Below are 14,537 nucleotides of genomic sequence, written 5' to 3'. Positions count from 1 at the left end.
CTATTAAATTTGGATCGTATATTACACATAACATAGTTGTACATGAAATGCATTTCATGCATGAGTACTGATATATAAAAAAATAGGAATAACTTATGTCGGAAAAACGATAACTATAATGGAATTTCTATAGACAATACACGTAGACTACGTACTATAGATATAAGCATTTTCTTTACTGGTTTATACAATCAACATATACAAATAATAACACGTCGTCGTTTAGATTTGTTTTAAATCGTTAATAATCTTAACGGCTATTTTTAAATAAACGTGTAAAATAATAATATATTAATAATAGAAATTTGGTTATAAGTGTTTTGCTAGAATTTCGAGATTATTATTTGAGTCTTCCCCCTGATTCCGAAAGAGACGACTCCTCCAGGGAACCATGCGTTTGCCTTAAATCTGACATAAGGGCACAAATTAGAACATCTTTAACTATGTCTCACGAGATCGTATCGAACGGGTTTCAACAAAACGCACTCGAATATGGACCCACAAGACTGATATTAGAAAATACATTTAATGTATTCAAATATATGTTATGAAACTGTTGAAATACTTTTATAATATTGTCTCATTTTTTGTTCTTTGCCATTTTTCGTTAGCGAACTCTAAGTTACACAGAAGCGTATTCAACAAAAAAAAAAATAAAATAAAAAATACAAGCTTGTTCGTTCGTTTTGACCCGAATTTTTTTCAATTAGAACTCAATGGAATGCACCCTCATGTTATTATTTAATCTTTTTTGTTTATGGGAATCTACTAATTAAAACTGATCGGCTAAGAGATCACAAATTTCAACCGAAACGCTTTCTTTACTGGAACGCACAGTTAATCTATACATCTGCAACAAAAAAATAAATTATATTTACAAAAATAAATTTTTTTGAAATTTATTAAATTATACCTGAGCGTTCTTATTTGGTTCCAAACGTAATAAACACCCAACTTGTTGGGTTCTCATATGTATTATACCCGCGCAAACAAAATTATCCGGATTCGGATCTATTCCATCTAAAAGTTGCATTCCAAATCCCATTATTTTCGTTCGAGCAGCTTGCAAATCCATTGGAGTTGATGCTTTAAAAATTTTTTGCGAGCGTTGTTGATTACCACTAAAACAAAACAAAATAATAAAAATCTCCATTAAATAAAAACCAATATATTTAATACCCGGCTAAATTTTTCCATCTCGCAAAGAACGATTCGCCATTCATATCCGTTGGCTCAAAGAACTTATTTATTGTTAAAGGTAACTTTAAGTTTATCTTTTGAGAAACGTTATTATGAGTAAATGATATGGCCATACTTGGTGCATCTAAAATGAAAATGAAATTTATTTAGCCATAAATAAATTAAAAGCAGAGATGTACCTGTATAATCATCAATACATTCAGCGTTCAACATCTGTTGAATTTGCGCGCCAGCTTCTAAAGTAGGTTCAACAGGTTTGATTTGAATACTCATTTTGGAAGCTTGTTCATCGTTCCACAATAATGTAGGAACAAAATTTTGCAAAGGTAAGGAAGTTTTGTTTCCGTAGAATAATCCAAGACGTCCCAAGTTTTGACGAAATTCGCTTTTTACGCCAATTTGAATGAGATCGTTTTCAAAAAGGACTCCATTGTTTTTGCAAACGAATTTTTTCGGATTATACATATTATTTTGTGTGGCGCTGTTCGATTTTCCGTAAATGTCGCCTAAAACATCTAGAAGCACCCCGGTATTTCCGCTACCAGGTTGTGATGTTGGAGGTGTTGATAATCCAAGTAAATCGCCTGATACGGTTGAAGTTGAGTTATTTACGTCGTTATTGTGATTTGTGGCCGGAGTGGGACTTTTTCCTTCTTTAATTTCATTTTCAGGAACACGTCCTGGCTTCTTCTTTTTTAGTACGGCTAAAATGGAGCTTTCCCGTTCTGGGAACGCTGGCATTTCTTCCAAAACGGTTGCTAAAACATCTGGGCTAGCTATAATGCTTAATTGCAAGTATTCAGAAGCTCGTTGTTGAAGCTCAGCGTCAGCTGAACGTAAATTACTGTGTTGTTTGAAGACATCTTGAACTTGAGTACGAATTTCAGGGAATAAATTTACGAATTTGATGTAAGTTGAAAGTAGAAGAGCGCGAGTCATTGGAGAACACAAATGATATTTTGAGTGGAGCAATTGGAATTGTACGGACGGCGAAGAGCGGTGATCCCCTGCTATAAGGTTACCAAACTCTCCTAAAATATATCCGCCAACTTTAACCATGTTTTCATGACAGGCGGGGGCTTGTAAAGCTTCGAAGACTGTTTTAGCGGCATATCCTTGCACTTCATCGCGGTTTATTACTATTTGGATAACTCTATACCAAACCTCCTCAGAAACGTAATCTCCAGCTATTCGAATCAAATTTAAAATCACGTCAACATACCAAGTATAATCGGTTGCATATTTTTCAGCTAAAATAGCAACTTTTAAAACCATTTCTTCGCGAATCGAATAATCGGCAGTTTCCAAATAATTCAACATTTCTTGTACGATTTCTTCCGCGTTAGTTTTATCGCACATCGCGTACAACAAATCAACAGCCTGTTGCCTTACCGACACATCCTTCTCCATTTTCATCGACAAAATCACCACTTCTTGGTGTTTTTTAACAGCTTCGTGCGAAAATTCAGACGTAGCCAAATGACACATCGATTCCAACGCCAAATATCGGAGATTCGTCTCCCTATTACTCAAAAACTGACCCAATTGGTTACAAGCGCGCACCAACAAATTCGCCTCACTGTCATTATGAATGATTAGGCTAATTGCCTCAAAAAGCACCGCATTCTTAGCATTCGAATGTTGTACTTTCTTAGATTTCGGCGGCTCTTGCGCTTTGTTCAATATAGTATCTAAACATTCATTTAAACGACCTCGAACGCCGGGATCTTCAGCTGGGGGAGTATAATTTTGTAACAATCTTAATAATTTTACAGAGAGCCATGGTGCTGGCACAAAATAATATGTGTAATCTTGTAAATCTGTGTAACTAGCTGTTACAATCTATAAAAACATAAAGAAATTTGTTGATTCTTTTTATTAATCTACTATCGGTGCGAATGTTCCAGAGACAGGACGTCGCGCCTTTTTTTCTTCATGTAGGTAAGATAAAGGCGCGACGTTCTGTATCTTTTTAATTTATAAATGTTTAATTAACTTTTGGCATGGATAATAGTTAATTTTGATAGGATAATAGAAATAATTAAATAATAAAACATGGGAGGTAAATCATGTTCTTATCTTGAGAATGAATGAACGAAATTTAAAGCGATTGGATTTGGTACAATTCGCATAATTGGGTATATGATGACTCAAAAACAATTTCGAAGAAAAATTCGATTGTTTAATTATTCGCGAGATAATAAATCGGATTTACATTCCAAGATTGGATTTCAAGGAATTTATTGTAAAAAAATCTTACTCTGCTTAATCTTGAAACTGCTAAAGACACGCAACCTTTGTACTCATCAGGGTTTTTCTTAACCAATGCGTCTATTAAACTGGTTGCGGCCGTAACTACACCCATATGTTGATCGTTAAGCAAATGTATTATTCTGGAGGTCCATTCGCCTCCTGGTATGATTTCTTGGGAGGTACGAAACAATCGCAATAAACATAAAGCAGCGCTTTGTTTCACTACATCCATAGTATCCCTACAAATTATAAAATAATTGTATTATTCAAACATATTTATATATCTTAACAGATAAGATTTGATATAATTAAAGTAAAAAATCTTAATCCTAATGATGTAATCGAAATAAAAATTATTTATACCCACCCTGATACTAGCAGTTTTGGAATTTCGTTGCCAAAAGCTTCAGCCATTTCTTTGCTGCCAATATTTGCTATACATTGTAAAGCTAAATTAACATGGATAGGATTTCTGGATTGCAAATCGTTTTTAATGCTCTGTATAATCAGTTTTATAAGCTCGCTGTTTGTGTTGACTAGCACAGATATGAATAAATAACCCTAAAATGTTGATAATCATTTTTTAATTTCTTTAAATTAAATTTAAACCACTCACAATCTGTTTCTCTGAGTATTTGTTAGAAGACAAGAGGTTGACCGCCTCCATGTGTCCAAAATCGATGTCATGACCCAAAAGAAATATGAATAAAAGTTTGCAGACGTATTTTTTCTTTTGGTACCCATCTAAGGTTCTGTCGCCTTTAAATTTACTTCGTATGTTAGCTAATTCCTTGTTGATCCTTTTTATTTCCGCCTCTTTGCTCTTGCCTAAAGAAAAAGGAATATATTTAAATCAAATTTAATCATATCCTTATATATAGTTAAATCACAAAGTTCACTTACAGTTTCTTATGTCAGATATAAATACTGCAAGGCCTCGCATGCCATCTCCTCGAACAGCTGGCATTTTAAGGGGGCTGCCGACCACCGAGATTATTAAAAACCTGAAAATTGAACGGAATTATTTCATAATTTGACCCACATCTCACCCCGTTTGACCGAAAATAACAAAAAGGTCAAATGACCCTCCCCCTGGCCAAGAAATCTAAGAATCTAAACCGATTTTGACAATCAAAAATGCCACGTTATGACTTCACCTACCTTATAGATCTTTACAATAACGATCGAGCGACCAATTTACACACTTAAACGTACCAAAAATGTCCCAATTCCTACCCAACACCCTATTTACAAATTACTCTACGTTATAATGCGAAAGAAGGAGGCGCTACAAACCGGTGTCATGTCACGACAATGTCGGTAATGCAGAAATTATTTCATTTTTTACCTCTTTAGTCATATATATACTATCTCATATTAACTGACTACGGCGGAAAAATAGTGTCAAAACTAGAGTGCAGATATATTTATGTCTGTCTCTGTTATGTCCATTCTATCCAAGAGGCATGCGTGAGCACGCTATTATCTTATTGGACGGTAGAATTAAAAATTAATAGCAGCTGATGACCTTGATGTTTATAAATCACCAAATAAACGATTTTAAATTGAACGTAACTTAAAATCTAAATATTTAGTTATGAGTACGAAGCGGCTGTATCTCGACAACGGTGGGAAAAAATCCTTATAGGCAAAGTGTGAAAATGGGCAAGAGAAATTATTTTGAAGTATCTTGCTACCGCCATCCATTCTCGAATTATAGAAGAAAATATTAAAAACTCGGCTGCCATCAATTCTATGATACTATAGTATGATACTGCATGGCAAAAATGTGCAATACAACTACGACAAAGAAAGACATTTTTTATTTTTTATTTTCATGTAGCCCATTTAGACATCTCTATAAATTCGTAAATCACATTGGTGCGCAATACAATCCCATATAATCTGGGAACCCCGAAAACAATTGTCCACAAGATTCCTCATGAGAATAATATGTATCAACACATTGTTTTACATCAGGCCTTAACTATAACAGACTGAACTATTATCCACCACATATTTATTTCGAATATTTTTTGCGTTATATATTTTTGTGTATATATGTATACTCGTGTGCTTTTGTCATGTACCATAAAAAGAGACATGCTTTACTTGCCTAATTCAAAGCAGATATTCTTTATGGTACATGACAGACTCTGCAATCTAGTTTTGGACTTGCTTGAATATTTGTAATTTCTAGACAATCTCATTAATTCTTTCGCTGCTGTCATGGATTCCATAATGCTATTATCTCTATTGACTCTATTACCATATTTTCCATACATCTCAATATCCTTTCTTGCAGTTTTTTCAAATTCAATTTTATTTAATTGAGGGGAAATCATTACTTATAGAGGGTGTATAAGTAGAAAAAGTTTGAGGGGTTATAGGTATTGACTTTTAAATATGATTCGGGCAAATCTTTCAACAAGCTGGTGTAAACTAGCATAATATGCATTCTTGGTTCGAGCAAAGCCCCTTTTTAGATTTTTATCTATGGGATACACTAAACGACCAGACTTTTCAAGAAAAACCAACAAAAAAGGAAAATATGACAAAAAAGTAAATGTCATTTGAAACGTGTCCAAGGCTGAGACTTAAACAGCGTTTTTTTTTTCGTCGACACGATTAAATAAATGCATCGTGGTTTATGGACGGCATTTGAGCTATTTTTTCCAAAAATTTTAGTAATTCTAAGTGTTTTGGTTTATTTTGTTTTATTATCATTGTTGATGTTTCATTGATTCGTTAGTTGAATAGTTTTGAACCAATTCTAAGCTTGGATAAAGTGTGAAGGAAGGTTCTAGATAATAACATTTTTGTGCTCTCTTATTTGTTTGCTAAGGTAACTTGATCGGATTAAGATACACGATTTTTTAATATTTTCTTCTATAATTCGAGAACGGCTGGCAATATCAAGATGCGGTTTTCACTATGTTCAGCAAATTTTATGGTGACTAAGCATCTGTGAAGTAAATAGTACAAAAAATCACAAAAATATGTAATCGCTTATTTGTTTTAAACCAAACGGTCTTACTGCAAATACGACGTCGCGTCTTATTTCTTTATGTAGGTAAGATAAAGGCGCGACGTACTGTCTAGGACACACCATCTGTTCCAATTGGACGGATAGCTTATATCTGTTTCTCTTTAATTTGTAATTCAACATTATTTGACATATTTTGATAAAAACCGCGTTGAAATCCGCCAGGTCGTTTTCGAAATAAACACCGCGAAATTTTAAAAAATACTATAATTAATAATACTATAATTTCCGCGAAACTATATGTAATATCGAAAAAATAAAATATGCCCCACATTAAGAAGATATCGATTTACCACCAGCACAAATTTGAAATTTTTTTGTCAAATAGTTTTGGAGAAAAAAAATCGCAAAGTAGACAAGGTTGCAGGCGCTCTCAAAAATCGGGTACTTTTTTTACTTAACTCGCGATAAAAGAAAAACCGTGGATCCAAAAATGTCCAAATTAACATGTAATACGCAAAAATGTTCACTGATTACAATAAACTTTACCGCAATTGTTTCCATTGAGCGGTTACGAAGATTTTGCACGGATAGTAAAACCTTAACGGGACATCTATATATTACAGATTATAGGTTTCATATGTACAATAAATAATTATTAACATATTTTAGGACTAAGCCACTTAAAATGTAATTATTACATAAGTACATATTTTATGAATTTTATTATATCTTTGATAAATGTAATAGCTTTATTAAATAGCGTGAGGTTATAAATCATGTTAAAAATTAATTACTATGTATGTATTAATTTAATTTTTAAAAAATTAATGAACAACCTAGGAGCCTAGTAGATAAAGTTGAAATTTAAAGCAATATTCAAACTCAATTACACACAAAAGTACAAATTCTAATTTATTTGATGCATCAATGATAATTTATAATTAAAGTAAACCTAGATAAAGTTGCGTTATAGTTTTGCAATAATAATTGCATTTTAAATCCGCACAAAATACGCGCGAAACATTTTAATCTCTTTAAAATTTACAATTTGCGCAAGCGCTTTCGCGACATAAGACATAAAAAAGACAGCCAATATATCATTCATGTTCGATTAATATTTCTTATTTTAAATTTGAATTAATCAATTTTTATTTGTTAATTAAAATTATCAAATTAATAAAGGAATTATTTATTTCAAAATTTCGATTGATTTAATTTGATTTCAAAATCAATACAATTTGAATTTATTAAAATGTTTATTATTAATAATAAAATTTACTTTATTATTAAAAACACTTACCTTTTTAAAATAATAACTTAAAAGTTAAACTTAAAAAAAGGCTTATTAATGATTAAATGAAACTGGGAGTTGAATCTCAACAGTTAACAAACAACAAAACAATTAGCTTCGTATTGACCACGTCGCTAAATTTATCTCTTATCCCGTTTTTTTTTATTCAATTGAAATAACGATTGTCGATAAATCGGGGTTATTTTATCTTCGGTTTCGATTGCATCCCGGAAAAGCTAATCATACAGCTTAACTTTTAATCATTTCGTAAGTCGTTTAAGTAATGAATTTTAAAGCGATCTTAAATGGTTTTATACGGAAGGCGCCACAACATATCGAGTTAGACGATCCTTAACAAAAATTTTTACATTTCGTTCGAGTAACAGTTACTTTACTCATTTATATTGGGTGAATAGGATTAAGACCTAACTTATACTGTTCAAATTTTATTAAATAAATTTTATTATATTTAACATTTAAAGAAGTATTTTGACATTTTTCTAATTATTCGAAATGTCAATGTCACCTTTTTAACCTAAAATTTATACTAAATTTTGCAATAATACTAGAAAAAAACGTAATTTTTAAATTATTAGATCGATTTTATGGTAATTTAGTACATTTAATGTATTAATATAAAAAGTTTTAATTTATAAATTTGACTTTATATTTGGCGAATGACAGCGAATGTTGCCAATATTTGAATATTGCCAACTTAAAAGATGTATACGACTTTTATATGTATACTGTATAATAAAGTTCGTTGTATAAAATCAGTAACAGTGTAGGTTAAGCCACGTAAAGTGTGCTGTATATATTTCGAGTACTGGTTTTGATACCGGAGACCGTTTCAAATGCAGAATAAAACGCAAAACGCTTGGTGTCTTTGTTCGTTCTAATGATGTTCGAGTCCGAAACCGTACGAAGTTTAACCTAAAAATTAACTGGAAAAAGACAACCATAGATGAAAAAAAGGGTTCCGGTCAAAAGCGAAAAGGTATCTATAATTTACAATGTATAAATAAACCAACCTATTATTGATTAGTAAAAACGGTGGTGGGAGTTGTATTGTAATCTCTTATGGCAAGTTTACTAAATATTATGATTATTATGTTATGATTTAAGGCGGTCGACTGACTCAACGCTGCCCTTCATCATTTAATTACGAGGTTATGTCTTCATAGTGTTGCAAGTTATAAGAAAAAGACAGAAATGTCAGGGCTCACTACGAATGCTCCTACCTCAGCAGACGCTTGTCTCAGCATCGTACACAGCTTAATGTGTCACCGACAAGGGGGCGAAAGCGAGGGTTTTGCTAAAAGGGCCATTGAATCTCTTGTTAAGAAACTAAAAGAAAAGAGGGACGAATTAGATTCACTTATTACAGCCATAACCACCAATGGAGCTCATCCAAGCAAGTGTGTTACTATACAACGAACATTAGATGGAAGATTACAGGTAAATATAACTCAAATAAATAAATAAAAGACTATACTAATCATTTTATTTTTTTTTAATTAAGAATAAAAATATCTTAAAAGTTGCACATACTTCATATTTTTTACATTATACTCATTCAATGAGTCAGTTATAATTTTATTAATTGCGAAATATATTTTGTAAAATATAAAAATTGTGCAAAAATCTTCTTTTAACCATTGAAGGTTATGATTATTTTTTATACAAAATGGCTATGCTTCATCAAAGGCGTCATTTTTTAATAATATTTACTTCAGAAAATCAACATACATGGCTATTTGTCCATTAGAGGAGAGAAAATGGCGCAAATCTTTCTTTTTTTAGGATTCTTTATTTGTTTAGTATAATCATCACCAATGGGCATTACATTTTCAATATTATTTCGCACTGACTTCAGCAATATTGGTATTTCAAGTCTATCTATTACCTGACTTTTGACATGAACAATTTCGCCATCATTCATTTTCTTGATAGTGCTACTTTACTGCACATTATATTTTCCAGTTTTATAAATCAAGAAACAACAACACAATTACCTCAGATAACGCATCTCGGAAATTCCAAAGTTACGCAAAAGCTATGCTTCGTCGTTTCGACTTCGAAAATGAGCACAAAACAATCAAGAACAAGAATTCTTTCCAAGTTTTAAATGTGTCGTTGATTTGACGAAGCATAATCTCGGCCAACTTCCAACATGTCCCAAGAAGTGTCATGAAAAATACTTAGGGCGGCCGACGTCTTCGAAGTCGGCCGAGATTATTTCTCTAAACCAGCATGAAATTTATTTGATTACTTCAAAGACGTCGGCCGCCCCAAGTTATGTTCGTGATATAAGAAATAATCTCGACCAATTTCCAAGACGTACCAAGAAGTGTCATGAAAAATATTTAGGGCGGCCGACATCTTCGAAGTCGGCCGAGATTATTTCTTCCATAAATTTCAAGCAGGATATATTTATTATATTGTTCATGATATTTGGGGCGGCCGACGTCTTCGAAGTCGGCCGAGATTATTTGTCTAAAACAGTTTGAAATTTATGGAAGAAATAATCTCGGCCGACTTCGAAGACGTCGGCCGCCCCAAGTTATGTTCGTGATATAAGAAATAATCTCGACCAATTTCCAAGACGTACCAAGAAGTACTATGAAAAATACTTAGGGCGGCCGACATCTTCGAAGTCGGCCGAGATTATTTCTTCCATAAATTTCAAGCAGGATATATTTATTATATTATTCGTGATACTTGGGGCGGCCGACGTCTTCGAAGTCGACCGAGATTATTTCTCTAAAACAGTTTGAAATTTATGAAAGAAATAATCTTGACCAACTTCCAAGACGTCCCAAGAAGTATCATAATAGATGTATTGTATTGTTCGTGATACTTGGGTACCAACAGTATTTAGTCTTCTGCCAGTAGTATGTAGTCGTCCATTAGCAATATCTACTCTTCTGCTGACACTACAGTCTTCTATCAGCAGTATTTAGTCTTTTGTAAGCTTCGAAGTCGGCCGAGATTATTTCTTCCATCAGATTCAAACAAGTTAAGGTTTTTTTTCACGTGCTTTTACAAAATTCTGGTGGTCGTGGTACTCTTGCTAGCAGTTCCAAGCTACAAACCAACCCAAGACAAACCAAAACCGACTCAACCCAAGTCGAAGCATCCCAAGTTAAACCAACCCAAGCCAAAACCGAATTTCACAAACCAACCTAACTCAAAGATTTGATTAAAAAAATATGATGATAGAGAAAAGTAAGGTTAATTATTAAATAAACCTCACATCTTCCATTTATTTCGTCTGACGTTTTGGAATCTTCAGTGCGTTGTCGTAGTCCAACAAAACTTCAAGCAGGATAGACTTGGTGTTACGCTCCGAATCACGAGTGATACCAGTAACAACTTTATGGAAGAAATAATCTCGGTCGACTTCGAAGACGTCGAAATAAAATTCTTAGAAATTGTTATCTTTACCACTAAATTAATATAATCAATTTTTGAAATACGTTATTATTTTTTAATATTTAAATAATTATTGTTAAGGTTGCTGGGCGTAAAGGTTTCCCACACGTGATCTACGCAAGAATTTGGCGATGGCCAGATTTGCATAAAAACGAATTAAAACATGTCAAATACTGTCAGTTTGCATTCGATTTAAAATGCGATTCGGTTTGTGTGAATCCGTATCATTACGAGAGAGTTGTATCGCCGGGAATTGACTTATCCGGGTTGACTTTACAAACGGGACCTACGCGGCTTGTAAAAGATGAGTACACTGCTGGAGGACCCGTACCAGGGGCGAGCATGGATGTTGACACTGAATTAGGAGTTTCCGTCACTCAAACGATACAACATCATCCACCTCAACAAAATTTTCAAATTCAAGGTCTCCCACAACCTCAAGGTATGTAAAGATATTCTTAGAAAATGTTGATTAATGAATTGTTCCATTGAATGCATGCTTTATCAAATTATGAGTAGTTTTTGAATGGAGAGGGGTTTGATATATTTGGAAGTCGAAGACCTAATTGAAACATAATCAGTGCAACGATGTTGGTGGATTTTATTTTGTTCCTGAATCGTTCGGCTTTTTATTATTTACCGGTTGAATTCTGTTTAATTTTTTGGCCGGTACTCATCGTGATTTGCCCAGTTATTTTAATCGCCGTTTTAGTTATAGATTTCATTTTATACGTTTTTAATATGACATATCATGTTTTAGTTTTTTTTGCACGGTTTATTTATGTTGCGACGTTAGGTAATCCGGGAATGTATAACAACAGCCGACCTATAGGACCACCACAGCCCGTTCCTAAACAAGAGGCACCAAATGATGCATGTCCAAGACCCAATTGGGTTCCACCACGCATGCATTTAGTACACCGTAAGATTTTTATTTATTTATTTATTTCTTTTTTAATTTATTTTCGATTTAATGTTTTTCTGATTCTTTTTGTTCTTTTTTTTCTAATTAGCACCTGTTCCTGTTCACCAACATAACCTTCCAGGTCCATCGCAAGTCCAACCGCCCACCTTACCACATCAGCAACCTCAAAGCGCGTCAAATACTACATTACATGGACAGGCTCAACCGTTTTACAATCCTCCACAACCTTCTGGTGTTCCAGAACGAGCACCTGCTGATACGATGGCTCCAACAATTGGTATTTATAGATGGTTGTCTCAAAAAAAAAATTAATAAAATTATTTAGGTACAACGAGTTCTCCAGTATCGCCTAATCTTCAACAAAATGGTTTTAACAGCACAACAGGCGGTCCCGTTGTAACAACAAGCAATGTTGTTCCTGGTCAAGTAACACAGCCGGCATCAACAATGGGGCAAAATAATTTTACGGGAACAGGAGGGACGTGGACGGGATCAAATACTTTAACTTACACACAATCAATGCAACCGCCAGATAATCGAAATCAACAAATGAATTCTTATTGGAATCATAATAACGAAGTTAATATTTCCGGACCACTTTCAACTCAGCCAGCCCCTGAATATTGGTGTTCCGTCGCGTATTTTGAACTTGACACCCAAGTTGGTGAAACATTTAAAGTCCCATCAAGTTGTCCAAATGTTACGATTGATGGTTATGTTGATCCATCTGGGGGAAATCGATTCTGTTTGGGTGCTTTGAGTAATGTGCATCGTACAGACCATAGTGAAAGAGCTAGGTTGGTTCGATAAAAATAATACAAAAATTAGGATTAAATGTTTTTATTTAGGTTACATATTGGAAAAGGGGTCCAATTAGATCTTCGAGGTGAAGGTGATGTTTGGTTACGCTGTTTAAGTGATCATTCAGTTTTCGTTCAAAGTTACTATTTAGATCGAGAAGCGGGTCGACAACCAGGAGACGCTGTTCATAAAATTTATCCCTCAGCTTACATAAAAGTAAATATTTATATCGCAACGCATTTTTTAAAGGAGTTTTATAATTTTATTAATTAATTTTTTAGGTATTTGACTTACGACAATGTCATCATCAAATAACAACTCAAGCTGCTACAGCTCAAGCAGCTGCTGCAGCTCAAGCGGCTGCTGTTGCTGGACATATACCTGGTCCACATTCAGTTGGAGGAATAGCGCCAGCTATAAGTAATTATAAATGTTACAAAATCTTTAAGTGACATAAAAAAATGTTTTGAATAGGTTTATCAGCTGCAACTGGGATAGGTGTTGACGATTTGCGTAGATTATGTATTCTTCGTTTGAGTTTTGTAAAAGGTTGGGGTCCGGATTATTTAAGGAAATCAATAAAGGAGACTCCGTGTTGGATTGAGGTTCATTTACACAGAGCTTTACAACTTTTGGATGAAGTTTTACATACAATGCCAATAGATGGAGCTCGAGGAGTTGAATAATAATAAAAGTATGGTGGATCATTATCCGACGCGGAATAATCAATAACAAATATATTTTAAAAGAGAAGTGTAAAAAAAAAAAGTCGGGAAAGGGCGTTTTCCGTGGGTAACAGCGCCATCCGTCGGCGACGTCGAAATTTTTTCTTTATTTCAAATCCTGGAAAAATGCCGAAAATACTTTTTTTTTAATGAAGAAATATTTTTATTTAATTATAATTCGGTGCAGGCCCCCGTTGAATATTCTTTACGTTCCCAAGTTTCGGCGCACGACAGATGGCTCTGTAGATTTCAACTTTATATATATATAGAATAACGTTGAAGAATAAAAATAAAAGAAAGTTACATGTATATCATAATCGTGTACGCTTATATTTTCTATATTTTTTTTAATCAGTTTTTTTTACCAACCGGAAATACAATGTTACTACTACCTTGGAAAATCTCCACAATACAAGACAAAAAAACGGTGAACTGTGATCGAAAAATTTTATATAGAGAAATATATTGTTCATAAAAAAATTATTCATAAATTTGTTCATAAAGCATATGAGATATTATAAATATTTATATCTAAGCGATTTCTACCTGGTAACATCGACGGAAATACACGCAAGATTTTTTTATTTCTTGATATTATTACTTAATTATGTTCGTTTCCTTTATTTTTTAAATAAACTCACTACACTCGTGATAAATCACAAATAAGACAAAGTTGTTAGACTTTTTTTCTATTAAATTACGAAGTGTTCGTTGACCCGTTAGTTCATTTTATAAACATATTTTAGATAAGTATTGTTGATTACAGTTATGTGCCATCGTTTTTAATATTTTATTGTTTCTCCTTTTTTTATAATAAAACAAAAAAAGAAAAAAATAAATCCCCCCATCCCCTCCCGTACAAAGGACGGTCACACTCATTCGCACTCAATTTGTTCACGAAATAAATGATCGATTTTG

General features: G+C 33.4%; 2 protein-coding genes across 4 annotated transcripts; one reads left to right on the top strand and one right to left on the bottom strand.

Annotated features, from left to right (window-relative positions):
- Window positions 1-3: 3 nt before the first annotated feature.
- On the bottom strand, window positions 4-8,000 carry LOC111425175 (adaptor protein complex 2, subunit alpha). Of its 2 annotated transcripts, none has more exons than XM_071198509.1 (9): window positions 7,743-8,000; window positions 4,357-4,457; window positions 4,070-4,281; window positions 3,821-4,014; window positions 3,461-3,692; window positions 1,380-3,042; window positions 1,180-1,324; window positions 914-1,121; window positions 4-850 (listed from the first exon to the last, which is right to left on the bottom strand). In XM_071198509.1, exons 2-9 carry the CDS (start codon window positions 4,418-4,420, stop codon window positions 773-775), a joined length of 2,796 nt encoding a protein of 931 aa, XP_071054610.1. In that variant the 5' UTR covers window positions 4,421-4,457; window positions 7,743-8,000; the 3' UTR covers window positions 4-772. The 2 variants fall into 2 exon arrangements, with proteins under 2 accessions (XP_071054610.1, XP_022914754.1); XM_023058986.2 differs by lacking the exon at window positions 7,743-8,000 and adding an exon at window positions 4,615-4,767.
- An 858-nt stretch (window positions 8,001-8,858) lies between these two features.
- On the top strand, window positions 8,859-13,928 carry LOC111425214 (Smad/Smad4 homolog Medea). 2 transcript variants are annotated; one of them, XM_023059107.2, is made up of 8 exons: window positions 8,859-9,191; window positions 11,250-11,610; window positions 11,965-12,090; window positions 12,182-12,370; window positions 12,419-12,890; window positions 12,942-13,110; window positions 13,176-13,314; window positions 13,369-13,928. In XM_023059107.2, exons 1-8 carry the CDS (start codon window positions 8,946-8,948, stop codon window positions 13,578-13,580), a joined length of 1,914 nt encoding a protein of 637 aa, XP_022914875.1. In that variant the 5' UTR covers window positions 8,859-8,945; the 3' UTR covers window positions 13,581-13,928. The 2 variants fall into 2 exon arrangements, with proteins under 2 accessions (XP_022914875.1, XP_022914876.1); XM_023059108.2 differs by lacking the exon at window positions 11,965-12,090.
- Window positions 13,929-14,537: the final 609 nt, after the last annotated feature.

This window comes from Onthophagus taurus, chromosome 8, assembly GCF_036711975.1.
Source record: "Onthophagus taurus isolate NC chromosome 8, IU_Otau_3.0, whole genome shotgun sequence".
In the NCBI taxonomy this organism is placed as follows: domain Eukaryota; kingdom Metazoa; phylum Arthropoda; class Insecta; order Coleoptera; family Scarabaeidae; genus Onthophagus; species Onthophagus taurus.
Note: the sequence above shows the minus strand (reverse complement) of the source record. Positions and strands in the feature narration are given on the sequence as shown.

Excerpts from the sequence above, each read along its gene's own strand:
- LOC111425214 (XM_023059107.2), top strand. The coding sequence starts at position 8,946 with ATGTCAGGGCTCACTACGAATGCTCCTACCTCAGCAGACGCTTGTCTC. Across the intron at positions 9,192-11,249 it reads CATTAGATGGAAGATTACAG|GTTGCTGGGCGTAAAGGTTT; the intron begins GTAAATATAACT and ends ATTATTGTTAAG. Across the intron at positions 13,111-13,175 it reads ATCCCTCAGCTTACATAAAA|GTATTTGACTTACGACAATG; the intron begins GTAAATATTTAT and ends TTAATTTTTTAG.
- LOC111425175 (XM_071198509.1), bottom strand. The coding sequence starts at position 4,420 with ATGCCAGCTGTTCGAGGAGATGGCATGCGAGGCCTTGCAGTATTTATA. Across the intron at positions 4,282-4,356 it reads TATATCTGACATAAGAAACT|GCAAGAGCAAAGAGGCGGAA; the intron begins GTAAGTGAACTT and ends CTTTTTCTTTAG. Across the intron at positions 3,693-3,820 it reads CCAAAACTGCTAGTATCAGG|GGATACTATGGATGTAGTGA; the intron begins GTGGGTATAAAT and ends TATAATTTGTAG.